General features: G+C 39.3%; 1 protein-coding gene across 4 annotated transcripts in view; it reads left to right on the top strand.

Annotated features, from left to right (window-relative positions):
* The first annotated feature begins 16,131 nt into the window (after window positions 1–16,131).
* The window catches only part of top2b (DNA topoisomerase II beta), a 51,962-nt gene continuing 43,263 nt past the window's right edge, over window positions 16,132–24,830 (top strand). For 2 of the 4 annotated variants that reach the window (XM_079590172.1, XM_079590171.1), the window contains exons 1-5: window positions 16,132–16,637; window positions 17,965–18,144; window positions 18,397–18,487; window positions 19,140–19,203; window positions 19,794–19,939. In XM_079590172.1, coding sequence (XP_079446298.1) covers window positions 16,596–16,637; window positions 17,965–18,144; window positions 18,397–18,487; window positions 19,140–19,203; window positions 19,794–19,939 — 523 coding nt within the window. In that variant the 5' untranslated portion in view covers window positions 16,132–16,595. Of the gene's footprint in view, window positions 16,638–17,949; window positions 18,145–18,396; window positions 18,488–19,139; window positions 19,204–19,793; window positions 19,940–24,830 lie in introns of all 4 variants that reach the window. The other 2 variants (XM_079590170.1, XM_079590169.1) reach the window with 1 other exon arrangement.

Genomic DNA, 24,830 nt, shown 5'->3' with positions numbered 1-24,830 from the left:
TAATCATTTAACTGATTTGAATAATATAAATGTTATAATGTTCTATATGAATGCCAGGTAAAAAGAGATGTTTTTTTAGTCTAGATTTAAACTGACAGAGTTTGTCTGCTTTCATGACAATTTTAGGAAGACTGTTCCATAGTTTTGGTGCTAAATAGAAGTATCTACCGCCTGCAGTTGATTTTGACTATAATGCATTAAGAGCTCGCTCAAGTACTGGGGAGCTAAACCATTTGGTGGTTTGTAAGTAGTCAGCAATATTTAAAAATTTACACAATGTTTAATAGGGAGCCAATGCAGTGTTGACAGAACGAGGGTAATATGGTCATACTTTACGGCTGCGTTTTGGACCAACTCGACTTTGTTAATTAAAAGTGCAGGGCAACCACCCAGTAGAACATACAATAATCTAGCCTTGAGGTCATGAACGCATGAACTAACTGTTCCGCATTTTTCATTGAAAGCATATGTCGTAATTTAGATATATTTTTAAGATGGAAGAATGCGGTGCACTAAAAAAAGAGAGAATGCTGGAAAAGAGAGAGTCAAAAGTTTCTGTTGCAATATCTAGTTCTTTTAAGCTATCTGGGATGCTAAGGAGATGAAACTGATCAGGATATTATTAGTAAAGCAATCTTTAGTGGCAGAAGTGATAGGTCTAACATATTTGTAACACAGAGTCGGCTTTGGGAGAACAAAATAATATAGAATTCATAGACAATTGGAAAAGTTTTTGGGGCAGACCTGACCTGTTAAAAAGAGATGGTATTCATCCCTCCTGGGATGGTGCTGCTCTTCTCTCTAGTAATTTGGCACATAGTCTTAGAGCTCAAACATGACTATCTGGGGCTCAGGTCAGGAAGCAGACAGACTGACTTAACCGACCATCTGCTAGCGCCTCACGTCACCAAGGTCAGATAAATCCCATCACATAGTGCCTCTTTCACCTAGATATCATCATATAGAGACTGTGTCTGTTCCCCGAACTTGGAAATCCAAAAAAACTCCCAAACCCATTTAAGGGTAAAAATGTGATTGATGTTCAACAAATAAAAAACAAATATAATGCAGATGAACAAATGATAAAGCTTGGGTTGCTGAATATTCAATCCCTTTCTTCAAAAGCACTTTTTGTTAATATGATAACAGACCATAACCTAGATATGCTTTGTTTGACAGAAACTTGGGTAAAACCAGACAATTACAATACTTTACATGAGTCCACCCTGCAAGATTTCAACTATAAACACGAGGCTCGTTTAAAAGGAAAAGGGGGAGGTGTTGCTGTAATTTATAGCAATATCTTCAGTATTACTGAGAAATCTAGTTTCAAATATAATTAATTTGAAGTGTTGGTGGCGCTTTCTGTTACGTTATGTAGCGTAAGTGATAAATCCTGTTCGACTTTTGTGCTGGCTACTGTATACAGGCCACCAGGGCACAATTCAGATTTGATCAAAGAATTTGCTGATTTAGTACTGGCTGCAGATAAAGTTCTAATTGTTGGTGATTTTAATATCCATGTCATGAAAAAGATGCATTGGGATTGGCATTTAAAGACATTCTGAACTATTGGAGTTAGACAACACGTGTCAGGACCTACTCATTGTCATAATCATACTTTAGATCTAATATTGTCACATGGAATAAATGTTGATGCCGTTAAAATTCTGCAGCAGAGCGATGACATCTCAGATCATTATATAATCTCATGTATACTTAATTTAGCCAAGGCTGCAAAGCCGACTCTGTGTTATAAATATGGTAGATCTATCACTTCTGCCACTAAATATTGCTTTATAAATAATCTTCCTGATAAGTTTCATCTTGTCAGCATCCCAGATAGCTTAGAAGAACTAGATTTTGCAACAGAAATGATTGACTCTCTCTTTTCCCTTCTTTTAAAGAAGATTAAAGAAAATCCAACGCCCTGGTACAACGAGCACACTCGGGCCCTTAAGAGAGCAGCCAGAAAAATGGAGCGTATGTGATGCCCCAATTGTTGGTTCGTCACAATTGATGAATGTGGTATTGTCGCTGTATGTGAAAATACATTGAGTGGATGGTGGTTCTGCCAGACCAGTGGAGGGCGCTATGTGAGTGCAGTGTGTTGCGAAGGGTCTGCTGCGTTGCACGTCATAACCATAGTTGCCCACTTATAATACGCGACTTTGGGCTTTAAAAAAAAAAAAAGTCTTGTTAAAACAGCACGGGTTGCGGGTTGCGTTTTTTTGGGGCTTATTAAAAAAAAAAAGGTTGCTTGTTAGGAAAATCTGACAAGCAACTTCGTTTTCTTTACATCTATGGTCACGGTAGCCGTTTTCTCAATCTCCAATGCATTGATTGACAATGTCTGTTCACAGCTATAGCCAATCAGTGCAATCATGTAAGTGCTGTGGTGTAATTCGTCAAAACATTCCGCCGATTGACCTCGTTCAACATGCAGGCACGTGCGATGCTGTAATCCAAGCTATGATAGACTATGATAGTAAATGCACATATTTCAATTTCCACAAACAATGCCTCCAACGAAGTGGTCCAAGTATGGCAAAAAGTACAACAACGACTGGGAAAATGATAAACAACTTAAAGACTGGATAGGTCAAGTGGTTGGTGATCAGAGTAAAGTGATGTTGCCGGTAGTGTAAAACGGAGATTCGTGCTCACCATGGAGACCTCCTACAACATGAAAGCACAGAAAAACACAAGCGGAATGCCAAACCATTTTCCTCAACACGTCTAACAGACAAAACCTTCGACTACAAATCTAATGGCTGAGCTTCAGCAATCAAGCTATATAGCTTGCCACACAGCAGTTAGTTCAGTTGATCACTTGGGTAAATTGGTAAATTCGGCCTTTGAAAAGGACGTGAGCATCCATCGTACAAAACGTACAGGACTTATCAGCAATGTCATAGCCCCCTACATGTTTAAAGACTTGCTAAAAGATATTGGAGAGGCTCTGTATTGACTGGTAATCGACGAGAGCACAGATGTCGCTTCGGTAATGCAGCTGTGTGTGGTTGTGCGTTAGGTACTTCAGTATCTCATTAAACAAAATTGTTTCAACATTTTTGGGTTTAGTAGATATGCAGGGAGACGGCAGAAGCAATCGCGACAACACTGACGCAGTTTCTTGACAGTATCAGTATCTTGTGTGTAGGCATTGGAACTGATGGTTGTAGTGGTTGGACAGAAAAAAAATATACCCACCTTCTCAAAAAGAATGAGAAACTACAACTGCTTAAGTGCGTGTGTCATTCAATTCAACTTTGTGCCACAAAGCCGTTGAAACACTGCCTCGCAATCTCAAGTTTTTAATTTCACATTCGCACAACTGGTTTTCTCACAGTGCACTGAGGCGCAGAGAATATGCCAAAATTCACCAATTAATCAACCCAGGTGAAACGCCATTGATGCTAGAGCAGCTTTCAGACACTAGATGGCTCTCCATATGTGACTGCTGTGTCCGTGTGTTAAAGCAATGGGATGAGCTGAAGTTACATTTTCAGCTGTGTAAAGATGCAAAACGACCAGATGTACCGTCATCCTGTAAATAAACTGTACCTGGAGTTCCTTATGCCCATCTTACATGAGTTTTCTAGAGTCAACAAATTGTTCCAACTCGAAAATGGGTATGCATTTAAAATGGACTGCCTATAGTCATTTTTCCGTACCTCAAGAGTAATCACAGCCAGCGCCATACCTCCTTCTGATTCCAAACTCCTTGATGTCAATTTGAATGACACAACCAATCATCTGCCCGTGTGTGCAGTTAATTTCGGCTTGCAGTTTACTATTGCTCTTAGAGAGGCAAAGCTGGACAGCACAGTCGAAACAAATATGAAGAACAGATGTCCGGGATTTCCTTCGGGAAGCAGCAAAGCAGGTGCAAAGCAAGCTCCCAGCAATTATCAATACCTGGAAATCCATGTCATCATTCAGCCTATCTGTGATTTTTTCAGAGAACAAGCCACAGTATCCATGCTGAAAATGTACGCTGGTGATCTCGGGGCCCTGGATGCACAGTATCAGGCAATGAGCTTCCATGAGTGGAAAATAAAGGATGACTGTCAAGCAGAACAGTTCTGGGCCTAAGTTCTGAACTTCAAGGACAGCAGTGTGGAACAGTGTTTTAAAGATCTGGCCCTGTTTGCGCTCTCCCTTCTTGCGATGCCTTTGAGCAATGCTGACGTTGAAAGGGTTTTTTCCTCAAAATTAACCATGTAAAATCTAAATTGCGGAACAGAATGGGGCAGAAAACTCTCAGTATCGTGCATTCGCTACGGCCTAAGAAGACTCTTAGAATTTGTTGCAAGGACTTTGTCCCAAGCCAAGAGATGTTGCAGCGCTTCAGTGTTGGGATGTACAGAGGTGGAGAGGAGACAGCTGGGGAGATGATGGACAGTGCAGGGGAGGAGAGGGATGACTTTCATTTGTAAGGTAAATTTGTAATTTTTTACAATGTTCTTTGTAATATATTAATTATCACAGGCTTTAATAAAAAACAAGTAGGCCTAATACTAACAGAAGATACATATGGTTCAAATTTATTTTATTAAGCTAAATATGTTACAGCTCCCCTTAATGCTCGTCTTTCTTTTCCTGCTTGTCTTTTTGTCCTTTTCCATGTCTCCAATCCTATCCAACCTCACAGGTGATCGGAGATGAGGATATTGCGTGCCCTCCGCTTTGTTGCAGTTCGCTTTTTTAAAAATCCTAATCCGTTTATCCTTTTCTAATAAAGGAGTGGTTTCAGTTTAATATGTTGCAAGCTCATTTATTGGTAATACATAATAAATGATAATGCTGAGTTGCTTATCTGGTCATAACCCAGCAAGACCGGAGCTGATCACACGCATATTGTTGTCCTGTGTTTATTCCACCATTCCACAGGTTAGTCGATTGTTTTACTGTATATGTCAATCTCCATGGATGTTGAAAGAATACACGTTAGTGCATATTAAGGGTTGCAAATTGATTAGTTTTGATCAAGTTTTACATGGTTAATCACAAAATGAAATCGCGATGTTCACCCGCGATTGAATGGTAGCCTATGTATGCTGCATTACAGAGTTGATTGAAGGTGAACATGTTTAAATGTCATTATATCAGTCCTAGTACTGAGCCTTGTGGTACGCCATACTGAACTTGTGATTGATAAGACATCTCTTCATTTACTGCTACAAACTGATAACGGTCAGATAAGTATGATTTAAATCATGCTAGTGCAATTCCACTAATGCCAACATAATGTTCAAGTCTATTTAAAAGGATGTTGTGGTCAATGGTGTCAAATGCAGCACTAAGATCAAGTAACACTAATACAGAGTTACAACCACGATCGGATGATAAGAGCAAATCATTTGTGACTCGAACGAGAGCTGTCTCGGTACTATGGTACGGTCTAAATCCGGACTGAAAATCCTCGCAGATATCATTTCTTTCAAGAAAAGAACACAGTTGTGAGGATACTACTTTTTCTAATATATTTGACAGAAAAGGCATATTAGAGATCGGCCTGTAATTGACTAGTTTTGTAGGATCAAATTGCGTTTTTTTAACAAGCGGTTTAATCATAGATAGCTTAAAGGTTTTTGGTACGTATCCTAGAGACAAAGATGAATTAATGATATTAAGAAGAGGATCTATGACATCTGGAAGCATCTCTTTCAGCAGCTTAGTCGGTATAGGGTCTAACATACACGTTGTCAATTTAGATGATTTGACGAGTTTGCAAAATTCTTCCTCTCCTATAGCAATGAATGAATCAAATTTTCCCTCAGGGAGACTACAATGCACTTCCTGATGCGATACTGTATTAGACGGTTGCATAGTTATAATTTTGTCCTTGATATTATCGATCTTATAAGTGAAGAAGTTCATAAAGTCATTACTGCTGTGTTGCTTGGAATATTTCTGGGCTTGAAGCTTTCTTATTCGTTAGTTTAGCCACTGTTTCAAACAAATACCTAGGATTATGTTTATTTTCTTCTAATAGGGTTGAAAAATAAGCAGATCTAGCAGCTTTTAAAGCCTCTCTGTAAGCAATCGAGCTCTCCTTCCAAGAAATCCGAAACACCTCTAGTTTTGTTTTCTTCCAGTTGCGCTCCATTTTTCTGGCTGCTCTCTTAAGGGCCTGAGTGTGCTCGTTGTGCCACGGAGTTGGACTATGTTCTTTAATCTTCTTTAAGCGCAACGGAGCAACTGTGTCTAAAGTGCTGGAAAAGAGAGAGTTAAAAGTTTCTGTTGCAATATCAAGTTCTTCTAAGTTACCTGGGATGCTGAGATGATGAAACTGATTAGGAAGATTATTGATAAAGCAATCTTTAGTGGCAGAAGTGATCGGTCTAACATATTTATAACACGGAGTCGGCTTTGCAGCCTTGGCTAAATGTAATTTACACGGGACTAGATAATGATCTGAGATGTCATCGCTCTGCTGCAGTATTTCAACGGCATCAACATATTCCATGTGATAGTATTAGATCTAGAGTATGATTACGGCAATGAGTCGGTCCTGACACGTGTTGTCTAACTCCAAGTTTACAATGTCTTTAAATGCCAATCCCAATGCATCTTTTTCATTATCTATGTGTATATTAAAATCACCAACAATTAGTACTTTATCTGCAGCCAATACTAATTCTGATAGAAAGTCCACAAATTCTTTGATAAAGTCTGTATGGTACCCTGGTGGCCTGTATACAGTAGCCAGCAGAATTTTCAAACGTGATTTATCGTTTACACTATATATTTTTACATTAAGCACCAACACTTCAAAATAATTATATTTACAACTAGATTTCTTAGTGGTTTTGAAAATATTACTATAAATTACAGCAACACCTCCTCCTTTGCGTTTCAGACCAGGTTCATGTTTATAACCGTAATCTTGTGGGGTGGACTCATTTAAAGCAATGTAATCGTTTGGTTTTAGCCAGGTTTCTGTCAAACACAGCACATCTAGGTTATAATCTGTAATCATATCATTAACTATTAGCGCTTTTGAAGAGATCGAATATTCAGCAACCCAAGCTTTATAATTTGCTCATTTGTATTATATCTGTTTTTTATTTGTTGAACATCAATAAAAATTTTAACCTTAGATAGGTTTGAACGTTTTTTGGATTTCCAAGTTCGGGGAACGGTCGGTTAAGCCAGTCTGTCTGCTTCCTGACCTGAGCCCCAGATTGTCTCTAAGATTTTAATTTAATTTATCTCTAAGACTATGAGCCAAATTACTAGAGAGAAGAGCAGCACCATCCCAGGAGGGATGAATACCATCTCTTTTCAACAGGTCAGGTTTGCCCCAAAAACTTTTCCAATTGTCTATAAATTCTATATTATTTCGCGGACACCACCCAGACAGCCAGCCATTGAGTGAACACAATCTACTAACTATCTCATCACTCCTGCGAACAGGAAGGGGGCCAGAGCAAATTACAGTGCTTGACATCATACTTGCAAGTTCACACACCTCTTTAATATTAATTTTGGTGATCTCCGACTGGCGGAGTCGAACATCATTAGTGCCGACGTGAATAATAATCTTAGAGAATTTACGTTTAGCATTAGCCAGCACTTTTAAATTTGCTTTGATGTCAGGCGCTCTGGCTCCCGGCAAATATGTGACTATGGTGGCTGGTGTCTCTATTTTCACGTTCCGTGTAATAGAATCGCCAATAACTAGGGCACAATCAGAATAATTCTCAGTGGGTGTTTCACTGAGCGGGACAAATCGATTTGTTATCAGAACGGAAAAGTGGTTTTTTGATCCGCGACTAAAGCGGTCTCTCACTGTCACCCATCTGCCCTGCTGCACGGGCTCTACTTCAGCCGGAATCGAATCGTGTAAAGGGTTCACTAGGCTAGGCGCATCCAAAAAAGTATCTAAAGCTCTAGCACCGTTCTTACTATTCTCGATTAATGTTTGGATGCGTGTCTCTAGTTCTGAAATCTTCTCCGTCAGCCTGACTGTCTTATCACATATAATCACATATTGCCGACAGAGAAGGCTATGGTAAACATGTGACATGAAGTGCAGGTGACAATAACAGGATGAGACATTACTCACCATGTTTGCATTGTGTGAACAAATAACATGCAAAGTATAAAAGTATAAAAATAATTTGTAAAAACATTGTAAAAGCACACATTCACATCCATGAGATGTTATAAGTTAGCCCTCATACGCATTTACGCTCAATTTTCATTTTCCTTCAGTACTTGGTCTGGGATTGTGGTGTATTCTTTGGTTTTCTGAAATAAAAATTTCACCGGTCAAATCAGCGAACAGAGGGAGTGGCTGCAGAACGATGACGTTGATGTCATGCGTTAGTTTGAGTTGTAGTTCAGTAATGGCAGCGGAGAAAGATGCGAGCGATCACTGATCACTACACAGCATTTGCGGCAGATCCGAACCGAGCGCAGCGGCGTATTGTTAATGATTACACCCAGCTTCGACAGTTGACTGAAAACATTATCACTGTCCTTAGTGTCAAATATACATTTAGAGTTTGTAATTGTTCCGTGAATTCTTAAATTCGAAGAACAAAACCTGCAGCTCTCGTTGACAGACATCTTATTCTAAACACAATCCTCTGATCATTCGGATATGCGTTTACGGCCAGTTTCGGCGCATGACATACGTCACGACCAAACATTAGCGATTGGTTATGGCAGATCCTCAGTGGCTCTGGGCAGATCCAATAGTTTTAAACTTCAACAGAGTACCTGCCTACAAGGAAGTTAATGCTTGTCAATGGAGAGAGGCCAGACTCTCTGTACAAATGAAATGTACGAGAGTCTGGTAGAACCAGCTAGTTAGTAGCATCAGCAACAAAAAATACAATGACAAATAGCCATTTTTCACATAGCTAACAAACTTAAGGGTCTTGCACATGGCCTGAGATGAGGGCAGCCAGTCTGTCCCTTGTAGCATTCCCAGAGCTCTCGTTAACCGCTAGGGGCTCACAGGATGGTTGGGGTTCAAGGATGTCCAAATCTGCATCTTCATCTGGCTCCTGCATCTTTCAAGGCTCTGAAAAGGGTAAACCTCCATCTGGTTTTCATCATCACTAAAGCTCTTTGGATTATGCTGCGGGCCCTGGCATGATAAAAATTGAAGCGCCCTTGTATTTGTCAATTAACTGGCTCCTTGTAAAGTGTGATTAGGCAGACAGGTGTGTCCAAACAGGGATAGCCACCATCACCCATCAGGATGTACCTGTAACCTGCATGTGGGAGGATACTGTCTTGCCCTGTAAAAGCTGCTGTTCTTAATGATGCGTGTGTCATGAACTGATCCTGGGTAACCAACAACGATATCTAGAAACCTGCTATTAGAATCACATGGCTTGCATGTTAAGTTAATAGAATCCTTTGTAATTCAGGTAGTCTAATCTGTACTGTTGAGGAGGTTTAATTCTGACATGGCTGCCATCTATTGCTCACACAACATTGCTGAATGCAGGCCTTCCTGATAGCAGGACAAATCCTTGACCAACTGCATGAAGCTCTCCTGCCAGTGGGAAAGAAATGGCTCGCTTTCAGGTTGGTCATTATATTTCGTGCAAATCTGTGGATGCTGCGATGGACTGTAGACTTGGGCACATTGAAAATCCGGGATACAACTCAGTAGGACAGTCCATGAGCCAGCCAGTAAACGTAGATCAGGACTTCCAGTTGGTTACCCCAGCCATGATCCTGTTCCCTCTGGAACCTCTGCAGACCATGCATGACTCTCCTGCTGAGGCAAAAGTCCTGCTTCGGCTCAGCCTCTACATTAAAGGAGAACTCCGGTAAATTTTAACATTGAGCTCAATTTTTAGTAAATTTGGAGTGCTGTCAGTACAGAGAACAACGACAAAAATCGGTGTTGCCTACACAGTGTTATCCTCTTTTTAAAATTTGCACCCTATTGACTTGAATGGGGTCTAATTTTAAACCTGCTTTTATTTCTCTTATCATCCTTGATGTGTCATACAAGTGCCCAGCCATGTTGAGTTATTCCTTCAGAGTGAACACGAGTGCATCTGACTGCAGTAGATGTGAAAGATATGAATAAAAATGATGTTATTTCAGCCAGCACACATACCTGTATTTAGTTCCTGTTTTAAGTCCAAGTCCAAAGTAGTCGATTGTCGAGTTCACGCGCGTGATCATAGGTAACTAAACCTATGCGTGTGAACTCGACAATATTGTGAAGTAAAATCAAGATTTTGGGTCATATTATTTGCTACACTCTAAAACATGCTGGGTTGTTTTAACCCAATTTTGGGTCAAATATGGACAAAACCAAACGTTGGATCAAAAATGCAATAAAAATGTAACCCAATGGCTGGGTTTGTCCTTATTTGACCCAAAATTGGGTTAAAACAACCCAGCATTTTTTAGAGTAGATAGCAGAAAAGGTTCCCACAGTTTTACATAGAGTATACATTTTTAGTAGTTATATTTTAATAAATGAATAGTGTTCACCACAATTAATCGACTATATTGTAGCCTGGTCAGAAATAAGTATATTAATGGCTGCTATTTTGCACAAGTTTATTTGTAATGGCCAGCAATAGGCCTATGTAGTTTCTTCATTCACTGTGACCTATACCTGCACTGGATGGCCAATTTCACATGTATTTAGTGTATTTTCAAAATACTGTATTTGTATTTAAATACATTTTTGCACAAAGTATTTTGTATTTGTATGTAAATACATTTTTCCACACAGTATTTTGTATTTGTATTTTAAATAAATGTCAATGTATTTATGCCCATTCACGGTATTCCATCTTATCAGACCAGCACACATATCACACAATATAGCTAGGCTAAATGCAACAAAATATGTTAATATGTTTGCTGTCCATCCTACATACCACATACATGTCCATCAGCATTCGCAGGCGTTGAAGACGTCTCTGTTTTCTTGTCGCGGCAGACAAGTGCAGAAAGATGCTTACAGCCCATATGACAGAGATTGCCACAGTGGAGGACGGCATTTTGGCATTGTTGTCAGTCATGGAGAAATCCTGTAAAAACTTGTTGCTTCCGTAACGTCAGAGCCATCGACGACGAATGATTACGTATCGGGTTCATGAAGGATTGTTCCATTTCGTAGGGGAATATTTCAACCCCTTTGCCATAGTAAATCTGTTTTAAGGGCCAAGGGGTACACTCGAAAACAAGGGGTATGGGCAAGGGGTGAATTGGGATTGAGCCTTAGAAGAAAACAAACACAACCCTAGGTATTTATTTGAAACCGTAGCTAAATTAACGAAAAATAAAAACTTCAACACCGGACGTTTTCAAGCAGCACAGCAGTAATGCTTATCTACAAAGCACTACCGGTAAATGATTTAGCTCCCTAGGACTTGAGCGAGCTCTTAACGCATTATAGTCCTTCACGTTTATAGCGATCTCAAAATTCGGGCCAGTTGATAATCATAAGAATATCAAAATCAACTGCTGGCGGTAGATCATTTTCCTATTTAGCTCCTAAACTTTGGAACAGTCTCCCTAACATTGTCCGGGAAGCAGATACACTCTGTCAGTTTAAATCTAGACTAAAAAAACATCTCTTTTTACTCGCAATCACATAGAACATTATACATTTCTATTATTCAAATCAGTTAAATTATTATTAGGCTGCATAGATTAGGTCAGCCGGAACAGGGGACACTTTCTATAACACCTGATGTACTCGTTACATCATAAGAAGAATGGCATCTACGCTAATGTTAGTCTTTCCATTTATTCTGAGCTTTACTGAAGTCAGCCGGATCCGGGCCGTATCCAGATCAGACGGTGAACCTGCGCCTGGACACGACCACAACGCATCCCTGAAGTGCCAGCCTCATCTGTCCTGTGAAGGCCTCATCGACACCTCAACAAACTTGTCTCCATACCTGCGTGATGACTCCGACCTCCAACCAGATGGAACTGGATAAATATTGTGAATGTTCTGATCCAATCTGACTTCTGACCTGTAATATTGCCTGAATCATAATCATACACTGTTCGTTCCACTGGCCCCCGACTGTGCCTGGTTTCTCCCAAGGTTTTTTTCTTTATTTTCACCTGGAGTTTTGGTTCCTTGCCACTGTTGCCTTGGCTTTTGGCTTGCTTAGTTGGGGACATTTAATATTCAGCAATATTATTGATCTGCCTTACTTCAGGTGGACGACCACGTCCACGGCGGACACCGGCTCAGGAACAGGAACGGACACCGGCTCAGGAAATGGAACGGACACCGGCTCAGGAACAGGAACGGACACCGGCTCAGGAACAGGAACGGACACCGGCTCAGGAACAGGAACGGACACCGGCTCGGCGGTGGTCATCTTGTCCAGAGACACTGGATCGTCAGACGTGACGTGAACAGTCTCTGGATCCGCAGAACTCATGAGCTTCCTCCATGCATGCAGAGCCGCCAATGCATAAAAAAGGAAGACAGCTCTCTTGGCCATGGCAGGACTGATGGTGGACAGCCCCGGGGTGACCTCCGGGACGATAGCGGGCTGCTCGGTAACTTCCGGGATGATAGCGGGCTGCACGGGCACGGCCTCCGGGATGACAGCGGCTGCTCCGGAACGGCCTCCGAGATGACAGCGGGCTGTTCGGGTAACCTCCGCGATGATGGCGGACTGCACTTGCACGGCCTTCGGGATGACAGTAGCCTGTTCAGGGACGGCCTCCGGGACGACAGCGGGCTGCTCCGGGACGGTCTCCGGGACGACAGTGGCCTGTTCGGGGACGGCCTCCGGGACGACAGCGGGCTGCTCCGGGACAGTCTCCGGGAAACAGTCTGTTCGGGAATGTTATGATGGCAGGAAGTCTTCCTTCTCCCTCAACGTTTTCGAAAGCGAATAGATGCTGCTGTCTCTCCGGAATTCACAGGGAGCACAGTGGTCTCCTCTCCACAGTGAAGCCCACAACGCAAAGCACATACACATATATTCATACCAGGCGGAACCTCTCCAGATCGAGAATTCCCCTTCTGCTGCCTCCTCTCCCTCTCGTGGCTGGGGAGGAGACGCGAAAACCCATACCGCTGGATCTATGCATGACGGAGTCCTTCTGTCACGATACACACACGGGAAATGGTAAGATCCATTCACAGTATTTTATTAGGGTAATCCGTACTCACAAAACCAGTCCAGGCAAGGGTCAAACTCCAGAATAGTCAATCCAAACTTTATTTTTTTGTGTTGATTTCTTGTGTTACACATTTCTGGTTTCACAAAGATAGCCTCATTGCATTTTACATTTTTTTTTGGCATTCAACAGTCCATTCAACTCAGCCATTCAACCCTAACCACATTATTGTAAGTGATGAATTACTGAAGTTATAAGTGAAATTACATTTTATGTTATGTTTACTTTGTGTGAGAAATTGCTAAATACATTTATCGATAACTACATAGGCCCATAGGCCCAACTACATAGGCCTATTAGTCGAACTAGCTAGATTGAAAAATCACAAACTTAGTGTAAAAGCAGCATACATTAAGTTTGACCTCCTGAAGAGCACAATAAATTTTTTTATGGTTAGCCACCTCCTTCTCCAGATTGTATGTAACTAACTGTGAATGTATACAGTAATTACAAACTGTTTTAAAAATTCAAATATTATTTTTTTGTGCTTTTTGAAATAACAATATATCCTGTCTCTTCCTAGCTTTATAATGGGTGTGAATAGAGCTTGAGGTTTTGAAGCTCCATAAAGCTCATTCACCCATCATAAAAGTAATCCATACGGCTCCAGGGGGTAAATGAATCGTTCTGAAGCAAAGCGATATGTTTTTGTAAGAAATAAAATCCATATTTAAAAAGTTTTTATACAGTGAACACTGACCAGGCGCATTGCGTAACGAACAAAACAAAACACATGAATTAGAAGTCTAAAAAGGAGCATTTTTAAAGAGAAATGTCTGCAGAGTTTATTGTCCAGCCCTATTTGTTTGAACCACGAGAGGCATCTACTCTCAAGTACTGATCAGAGGTCACTCTTCTGCCGGAACTAGACTCAGATAGGCTAAGGCTATTACCGGAAGCCAGTGATTATAGTTTATAAAGTTATAAATATGGATATTCTTCTTACAAAAACGCATTGCTTCAGAAGGCATATTACTCCCTAGAGCCACATGGATTATTTTTTATGATGGATGGATGCACTTTTTGGAGCTTCAAAAACTCAATCTCTATAGCTCCCAGAGATGGGACCAAGTCACACATGTGCAAGTCTCAAGTAAGTCTCAAGTCTTAACCTTCAAGTCTCAAGTAAGTCCCAAGTATTTTTTTCTTGGGCAAGTCAAGTCAAGTCACAGGCTATGTCAAGTCAAGTCAAGTCAAGTCCTGTAGTAAGTCAAGTCAAGTCCAAGTCAAGTCACCTTATTATTGTAATTTTAACTGCAGAATCTGATCTTAATAAAGTGAAAAGACAAGATATAAGTAACTGTCAGTAAATGACAATAATTTGGATTTGCATTGTAAATACTCATGTTCAGTAAAATACATCATGGAATCAAACAAAATTGTAACTTTTTCACTTCTGCCAACAGTGTTTGAAATGTTTTAAATTTTCAACATTCGAGTCCATAAAACAAATAACAGCTTAACATCCAACAGACTCCTCTCTGAACACCTCCCTCTCTCTCAAACACAGTTTACATACAACATTAAACTTTGTTACATTTCTCCTCTCTCTCTCACACACACTCACTCTCACACTCACAAACACACTCACTCGCTCTCTCTCTCTCTCACACACACACACACACAACTCTCTCACACACACACACACACACACACACACACACACACACACACGCGCGCCTATGCGCGCATCTCGTCGGTTATTGGTTAGAACACTTTATTTTGCCTTTGAGTGGTTGGTTAACACTTGTTGGTAGCAATTGTTTTTGTGTACAGATCTCGGAGCCTAGGCTGCTTACAGAGACGCGTTTTTTTTTGACGGCCTGCTCATGAAGCGGGCATCTAGCGGATCGTTAGGAAAGATTAGATGAATATGATTATTTATGTTTGGGCTTTTTTTGGGCCTGAAATCGCTGATACAACCTTTAATGGCTTTAGCTATTATTACATTAGCTAACTACCAACTAACCAGATAACATTAACAAATTGACAAGCACTGGGCAGAATGGCTCTTAAATGACGGACGAAATTGGAGGTGTTGTCTGGCTGTCCGCGATGTTAATGTTGCATGTCTTGCAAAGCGCTGTTCGTCTTTTGCCATCTTGTGAATAATTATTGAAGCCGAAAGCGATGAACCGATCGGTACCCCTCCGGCTGACATGTTGATCTGATCTAAGTGGGCGTGGTGTGCGTAAGGTACGAGAGGGCATGACTGATGTCGTGATCCAGTCATGACAACGCTACTGTATTCTCAGCCTGCGCTCCAGCTGGATCAACTTTTTTTTTTTAAATAATTTTTATATTTTATATTTAAACTGAAAACATGATGTGATTAACACTCAAGTCATTCAAGTCATCGTGTCTCAAGTCAAGTCCCGAGTCTTTAACTTCCAAGTCCGAGTCAAGTCTCAAGTATTTTATTTTTTGTCAAGTCAAGTCACAAGTCATAAAAATAGCGACTCGAGTCGACTCGAGTCCAAGTCACCAAGTCACAAGTCCCCATGTCTGATAGCTCCCGTTAGGAACTGGACGTAATAGGCTTGACGGTGCAATATTATGGGATAATTTTCATTTTTGGGTTAAGTAACCCTTTAAGTAACCCTTAAAGTCTTCATGACTGAAGTAGCGTAGCAAGAATAGGGAATCAGTGTAGCTAGCTGCCCACTCTTTTGGTAAAAAAAAATCACTACTTGACTGCTCTGGCCTCTGGCAACCATCAGTCTATGCTTGCTGGTCTGGCTTTTTGTAGTGGGTTGTTTTGAACCTGATGTAAAACGGGGACAGGTCAGGTCGACTGGACACCCTACCGTATTTTTACAGACAGAAAGGGAAATTGCTTGGGTCTGTGGCAACGGGACAAGTCAGTTATTCCTGAAATTTAAAGTGTGTGACGTTGCACGACGCCTACCATACTGCTATTGGTTGAAATGCCGGCGCCTCAGATTCTTTGGCATCTTATTGGTCGGGTGGAGCTGTGGGGGCATGTCGCCATGCGGATGGTGTAGCCGGACGGACGCCGCGGCTGTTTGTTATTGAATGGAAATTCTTTTTATGTGGCAATATTCATACTTAGCACACGAGAAATTAAATGTATTTATTTGTATCTTTTATTAACTTTTTTGTTTTTATTAGCATGTAATTACGCAGTTTTTTAAAACATCTTTTAATATTAAGGAGCTATTTAAAAGTCTTAGTTAAAGCCCTAGGCCTTGAGCAGGCGCCGGTGGTCGATTTTAACAATAGCCGAGGAACAGTCAGGAAGAGCGGGCACACTTCCTCCATGAAATCAGCCCGCAGAACCTCACCTCCATCACAGAAGTAAACAAACAAAGGAAAGAGAAACCACGGTAGCCCAGCCCGGATGGTGCCCGGCGTTTGAGGCGTTTGGAGATCACATATGGACAATTCCTGATTATTTTTCTGGGCACACACAATAGAAAATGTCTAACGGTGCAGCGGGGAGCGGGGGCTTAACCTGGGTGGTAAGTCATATATGATTACTAACGTTGTAATTCACGTGTTATTACCACGTACATACTACGCGTATTAAAGATTATAACCACTATGTGTAACGTTAACTTAACAGTTACTCACGCGTGTGCTTTAGCCTTTTAGCTGCAATATTCACCCAGTTCAACATAAATTATCCCACAAACTCATCTGCATCTCCTTATTATTCATGCAGTGCACATAAAATTAATTTACTTATATTTTAAACGCCTCACATTTAATCAATTTGTGTATAAACATAATGATTTGTGAAGCTCTTCTTGGTGATGTAGAGGAAAGTTCTTTTGTGTTGATTCTCAGCTGTGAATAACTCTTTCCACTGATTTCAACTCTCTCATCTTTGTTAGAGTCAAACCTACAGATATGATGTTTACACACCAACAGACGGTTGCTCTTACAACCAAAAGTCCAAGATTATGTGCTGATCTTAAACCGGGACAGGGTGGAAGGGTTTATTTGGGTTTGATCACTCAAAGCCACAACAATAGGGCAGTTAATGGAGAGATAGCTAGATGTTAATTATAATAACTGATCCCAGGCCAGTACTAATGAACTACGGTAGGCTACTATGAATTCAAATGACTGATTTTAGATTTTTGCAAGTGACATTGTTAGACTTTGGGAAAAATAACGTACACCCAAACATGTAGAGATTTGCTTTTATTATTTACTTTTCTTTTGTAGATAATATTTACACATTTGTAATAGGAATCTTATATTTACAGTTAATAAATTAGGCTACAGATAGAATGTTACTACCCTTGCTATCATAATTAATTTCAGCCAAAAAAAAAAAGAATTCTGCTATAACGGCAACTTAATAAATGAGTGTGTGATGCCGTTTGAGACCATTACATTGTAAAAGTCACTGGAAAATGTGGAAATCTTACATCATGTTAATTCAGTGTAATCTAGGAAATAACCACTCAGAGTATTATAAAGCACTGACATTACACTGTTTTGAAAATAATTTTGACAAAATAAAAAAGACATGTTAAAAGATTATAGGGTAGGTTCAACAAACTACAGACTAGACAGACAGACAGATAATATAGGCTACACCACCAGTACATGAATTTACAGAGATGATCTATTACACAAGTATAGTTGCAAAGCAATTAATACAGGCAATCTAGATGATTCACCAAATATTTCAGCTACCTTTTGTTTCTGTAAAATAAATCCAACCTCAAAAGCAACTAAAAGGTTCGCAAACTTTTTGAGAGAACCACTTGATAGCCGCGGACAAGTTTAACAAAGTTGCATGGATGTATCTAACAACAGACCCTCTTTGACAAGAACAATGGTGCGAAGAAAGAGGAAGTGAACGGCCGGGGAGATGCAGGGAAGAGTGAGTCGGGCAAGAAAGAGAGCTCTAAGAAGATGTCAGTGGAGAGGATCTACCAGAAGAAGACTCAACTCGAACACATCCTCCTCCGTCCAGACACCTATATCGGCTCCGTGGAACCCGTCACTCAGGTAACAGAAAACTTTTATCAAGAAATGTATCATTAAAATTTAGACTGACGTTCAGAAAAATGTGAATCCAACCTTTTATAATAAAACTAATTTTAAGTCAGAAACAAATAATTTTAGCATGTAATGCTTATAGTAGTAGAATTACTGTTAAAGTAAATGTTTAACTGATTGACTTCTTCAAAGCTGGTTTCAGTGTCATCAAATGCATTTTAATTACTTTATATAATAGCCTACTGATTGTGTGTTCTACAGCAAATGTGGGTTTTTGATGAAGAAATCGGAATGAACTTGAGGGAGATCACATTCGTCCCTGGATTATATAAAATCTTTGATGAGATCCTTGGTAAGATTTCTGTTATTTTCCTTTCAGTGAAAAGAAAAATCAGGATTGCCTTGTGATCATTTGCTTCCACGTCATTGTTCAGTAGTCTTCATTAAACTTATCAATAACAGATGTGCTCAGAAGTTATCTATGTTTTTCATGTTATTCAACTATTATGTTGTGCCAATCAATTTTGCAATCCTTTCTTGTCTTACAACTTGCAGGTTTGAAAGCATTAATAAACAGAGAGGTTTTTGTCTCTTGTAAATATCTGTAGCAAAAATTACAAAATGAATATTTAAGTTTTGTTCATTTCTCATTTCAGTGAATCGATTCAAAACTGATTCAACCATTGTTTTGTATAATCACTCAAAAATGTTCACAAGTCTCAGCGTGGCATTTTTCAGATATTTAAATGTTTTAGTAATATATTTTTAATAACATATATCAGTAATAACATTTTTCTGAATGTTTCTGCAGTTTGTCAACATTTTGCAGTACAATTCATTTTTGGAAATGCTTTATTTTTCTTATTGATACTATCACTAGTAGTAATAATATATATATTATCACTATTAGGATTATTTTATAGGCAATCTGCTATTTTCCAACATCTGTATGATAAATGTCTGTGATCTTTCATGCTGTAAGCAGTGATTTTCTTTACCATCAGTCAATGCAGCTGATAACAAACAAAGAGACAAGAACATGACCACCATCAAAATCACCATCGACCCGTGAGTACAGCTTTAACAGTCTCATTCGCATCTGCACTGATTAAAGACTCTGACTCTAAATGCTCTTGAATCAAGTAAATGTTGGTGCTGGCAGACAGTTGACTACTGCAGTGGCAAAATGTTGATGTGATTGATTCTTGGGAGAGCATGCAGTGGGTGTTACGATCTAATAAAGTCCCATGTCTGCTCATTTCACATTCACTTCACCTCCAACACACACACACACACACACACACACACACACACACACACACACACACACACACACACACACACACACACACACACACACACACACACACACACACACACACTGCTTCTGTCTGTGTTTGCTGTCTCTAGATTTGCAGATTTAGTCACTTTCTTTGGACAAATATTTTTATAATGCTAAACTGTCCTAGGCAGATGTTTTGTATACTATCCTTTTCTTAAACACAGAAAGACATACTACAGTTCTTCTTTTGAGAGAATTTTAAATATATTGGAATTTTTTATAATATTGTAGCCTGATCTTGTTGGAAAACACATTTGTAAATTCTGAAAATTCTGTTTCTTTGCGTTGTAATGTCTTGTCCTCCTGGTTCTAAAAGAGAGTCCAACACCATTGCCGTGTGGAATAATGGGAAGGGAATTCCTGTTGTTGAACACAAAGATGAGAAGATGTACGTGCCTGCACTGATCTTTGGACACCTCCTCACCTCTAGCAACTATGATGACAATGAGAAAAAAGTCACAGGTAATACAAGCACACCCTATATACTACATACAACCTATATAGGTGTGCAATGGTGCATCTTCAAATACTCCTCTGCTGTTTGTTTTTGTTGGTAGTGTTTTGCTCGTGTTTTGCTGGTTATTGAACTTGTCCGTGTCACATAGGGCTGGGCACCGAGTCTCGATACTTTTTAGGTACCGACCGAATTGCCTCGATACTATCGAGTATCGAAAAATGACATGTTGTTCGGTTCCAGATTTCGATACCTAAGGAGTTAACTCGTCAACGTCAGTGCTCAAACAAATACATATGAAATGCACAACGACACACATAAAGTCGCTCACGCACACATACACACAAACTCTATTCACACGAAACACGCGGAACTCTCCGCGCACACTCATATGAGACGCGCGCGCACGCACAAACTCTCGACACGCATACTTATTAGCCGCGAGCACACACACACACACACACACAAACTCTCCGCGCACATATTCATATGAGACGCGAGCACACACACATAGATGTGGAAAAATCGATCAAAAGTCAAAAGTGTGGGTACATTTACAAAATAATTGCTGCAAAGACCGGTACCACGACAAACACGATGAAGACCTTGACAGTGCACGGAGTAAACTTAAGAGCAGAAAGTTGCTTCGTCTTCGACTGGTAAATGAAGAGATATCTTGTTGATCACTCGGACAGTGTTTATATTGCAATAAATAATAACCTACTGAATGTACACTGCCGTTCAAAAATGTGTTGGTTAATGGTTAGTCAGAATTTTTTTTCAGTAAGGATGCATTAAAGTTATCAAAGGTGACATTAAAACATGTGTAATGTTACAAAATATTTCGTTTTTAAATAAATGCTTTTCTTTTGATTTTTTTATTCATAAAAGAATCATGAAAAAAATTATCATAGTTTCCAAAATATTAAGCAGCAAACTGTTTTCATATTCTGAAGGGTCATGTGACACTGAAGTAATGATTTTGAACATTCAGCTTTGACATCACAGGAATAAATTCCATTTTGAAATATATTAGATACGATTTTAAATTGTAATACTATTTCACAATATTACTAAAGTTTTACTGTATTTTTTTATTCAAAAATTCAGCTTTGGTGAGCATGAGCGCTTTATAAAACATTTTTTATTCCTTTGTGCACTGGCTAAGGAGCATGAGTCAAACTGAAAAAATAAAACTAAATAAATACAAAATAAAAGTTTTTCTGAGGTAATATGTTATGTAATCTTGTTAAAATAGATTTCATAAAATTGGTATCGAAAAAAGTATCGTTAGGAACCGGTATCGAAACTGAGGTATCGAAATTGGCACCGGATCGAAAGATTTTGAACGATGCCCAGCCCTAGTGTCACAGAATGGTTAAGCAGTCTAATGGGTTGACCAGTGTTGCACAATTAATCATATTTAACACAATTGTAAATTTGATTAAAATAGTGCACGCAAACACACATATCAGAAAAAATTAGTGAATAGATAGACAAAATAGATTGGTGTTTATGGCTTAAACTGGCTTAAGCCAGTTAATTAAGGCTGGTTAATTTTTGACATTTTCTCACTCAGGCAAGGGTGATTTTTGCAGTGTGGCTCAAGCTGAACAGATGCTGAACACAGTGAGACAAAAATGCACTATAAACCTATTTATCAACATGATATTTTGCAGTACAGATGTGAAGCAGTACAAAATAATGAAATGAAGCTGACTCACTCTGGAAGATTCCCAGAAAATTCCCCCGCAAATGACCTACCATATTTCGCTGAACACCAAAGTCCTGTGATAATATTAGTCCCGTGCGAATCGGCATCTCTGTGATCTGGCTGGGTCGTATATAATTTTTTTCAAGGTTTTTGTTTCCTGTGTGCTTTTTTATCCATTTTTCGTGAAGAAAGGAGGCTGCGTTGGAGTGTTTTGATAGTATTTTGGGTGCTGGGTAATATCGCTACACGATACAACTATAAAATTTGCTGTGCTGACAGACAGGACAGACCAGGTTACTTTTGGGTTACTTTTGATATTAAACAAAGTCTCACCATTTTTTAAAAGAAATTTAAACAATAAATACCGTTTTGTGGCTCTTTCATGTGTCTGACAGATCGCTGTAGAGCCTCAGTTAAAGCTGCTCGTGAACCGATCATCTCTTCATTCTAGTTAATTTATAGCATCAAATAAACATGAATGAACATCAGAAGGAATGTTGTTTTAAACCACGGAAAGGCGTCAGTACACTCCGTTTTTCAAATTAAAATCCTCCAATGTTAATCTACTATCCTGACCGCTTTGTCGGACATAATGGCGGATGGTGAAGTATGATTGGTCAGATCGCCTGTCAATCAAGCTTCCTGCGAAGGGTCAATTGACATCATATCCGGGAGATAAGTCAATAAATTTGAGTAAAATCACAGGCTTTGTTTTTACCGTGCGAATGCGCCACACGATATTCAGATGTGGGAGGGTCATTTCTAAATCACACGGGGTCCCCAGATAATACTAATCCAGTGCGAATAGGGCTAAAGACAACTGAAACACAGGTATAAATGCAAGGGCTAACAAGGGACAGGTGAAGGTGTTAACTTACTATGGAAATTGTTAGGGTAACTACAGAAACTAACAATGTAGGCAATGAAACAAAGGAAACAGAAACTAAACATAGGAAGACAAAAAAACAATAACAGGAACAATAGGTAAAAAACGCTACAAAATAAAAGTCCATTAAACAAACCTAAGAACCACAAAATCAAGGCAACATGTAATACTAAGATTTACAATCAAAATAAAATCCAGTCAGTTTTTAAAATGTACATATTTCAGGTAGATGACAAATTATCATCAAATTAAATGGAATAATCTTTAAATGGTGTGTCATGTTAATATACATTCTACTTTATTCTAGAGAGCTGTTATTATAAAACTGCAGTATACTTTTATTATATTTGTAACAGGGGAAGTTACAAGATCATCATCCAGTTACTTCTTTGACACCCTCAAGTAGCAAATAATATTAGAGGATAAATTTTCTTGTTTGTGGTGCGTACTAAAGCATATATTTTGGGGACACATTTGAACGCGGAAGAGAGCTAAATCGGACAAAACCGATTTATATTTTAAATATATATATATATTTTGTTCAATTGTAAAAAAGAAAAGAAAAACGTTTTCCTGCTAGGGTTTGGGTTTAGTTGTTGTGTCCATAACTAGCTGTATATAAAAATAATAGAAATCTATGTAATCTCCCTGTTTAGGTAGCTGAACAATTTTTTCTTGCTTTGGGCAACTGATCATCAAAATGTCTGTGCACTGCCTTGCCTTGTGTTCGCATCTTTAGTGGTTGTTTAATTCTTTTTTAATCGCTATTAATAATCACTATTATATCAAGATAAATAATCAACAGTTATGATTTTTGTCATGATCATGCAGCCTTATGCAAATGTAGCGAATTAGCTCTATGAAATATTAATAACCAATCATAACTTGTTATAATTGATTATGAATATTTGGAACAGTTAATAGAATTAACTTAATGTACTAAAATTAATATTACAATCAACCTGTTCGTCCCGTGAACACTCAGCGTTAATTGTTTATTAATTCTAAGAAATACTCATTTCCGGGGGAGGGAAATGTCTTTCTTACAGTACAGTACTACTAAGAGCCTGTAGTCAAAATCTAAATCGTAAAGTAAACTTTGTTGCAAGCAGAGAATCAGAACCAAATACGTATTGTGCACAAGTTTTATTAACTAAATCACAAACATAACTAATCTAAACACATACATACATCCATAGGTAAAAGGGTGAGTGACAGAATGGAACCGGAAGCAGGAAATGGAACTATGAAAAATATCCATTTAACTATGAAAAGAACCATCAGCTTATCATTTTCAGAGCCCCTCATTACAAGTATACTTGTTGCATGGTCTTTGCAGTGGACACAATTCTTGAATTTGTTGAAAATTAAAGTTGTTGATGGTTCTGTGAGTGTCAAATGTTGTAGTTGCAATCGTTTTCTTCTCTGTTGGATGAAGAAGATATGATGAACTTGCATAGTTAGTTTGACGCTGTTCTCATGGCTGGAGAGCAGATTGTGGCCTGCTGGCCCTGGGCCGGAGAGGACACGCAGAGCAAATGGTGGGAGTTGCGATGGACTTCTTTTGCATTGAATGAAGACGTTGTGCCAAATTCCTGAGGTTGTTCTTGATTCTGTTATGGCTGAGATAGTCCTCTCTCTCCTGAATGAGCACATGGCTGGTTGTGAGTCAAGGCCTGCTGTCCTGGGGTCTGGGGCCTGGTGCGGCCCCGCAGAACAGCAACCCGAACGTACAAGAGAAGGCCAAGAGAAGGTAGGGCTTGTGGCGGGGCCATGTAGCTAAAGCCTGACAAAGGTCCCACCTTTCAGGGTTGTCTCAACCAATAAGAAAGAGGGAATTTCTAAGCGGGAGATTCTTCTGTGGGGAGGATTTATGACGCTATCTCAAGTGTGGTTAGACATCTGCCTTCCCATTTGTGTCCATTAATGCTCAGCTAGATCTAACAAACACACACTGCATTCTAAGAGAAGGTGATGTACACTAAAGTGTGAGTCATTAAATGAGGATTAATTGTATAGGAGATATGATGGCGTTACATTGACCGTTGGTTGTAAAATAAAATACATACCGTAGTATCGAATACATAATAGTACACAAGACAGTAAATCTTTCACACATTTTCTGGGATGCATGTTCATTTATAGATCAGTTCGTCTATGATTAATGCAGCAAAGTCTGTTTTAAAGTCTGTTTCTGTCTTCTCTGTCTTGACCACGTGACCACATTTTTAACAGCAATAAAACCAACTTATCTGATCGTAGTCATGGTAACCAAAGACCCTTCTTGCCCTTGTTGGGG

Source organism: Phoxinus phoxinus (genome assembly GCF_949152265.1).
Source record: "Phoxinus phoxinus genome assembly, chromosome: 19".
NCBI lineage: Eukaryota > Metazoa > Chordata > Actinopteri > Cypriniformes > Leuciscidae > Phoxinus > Phoxinus phoxinus.
This window is presented reverse-complemented; position numbering and strand designations above follow the sequence as displayed.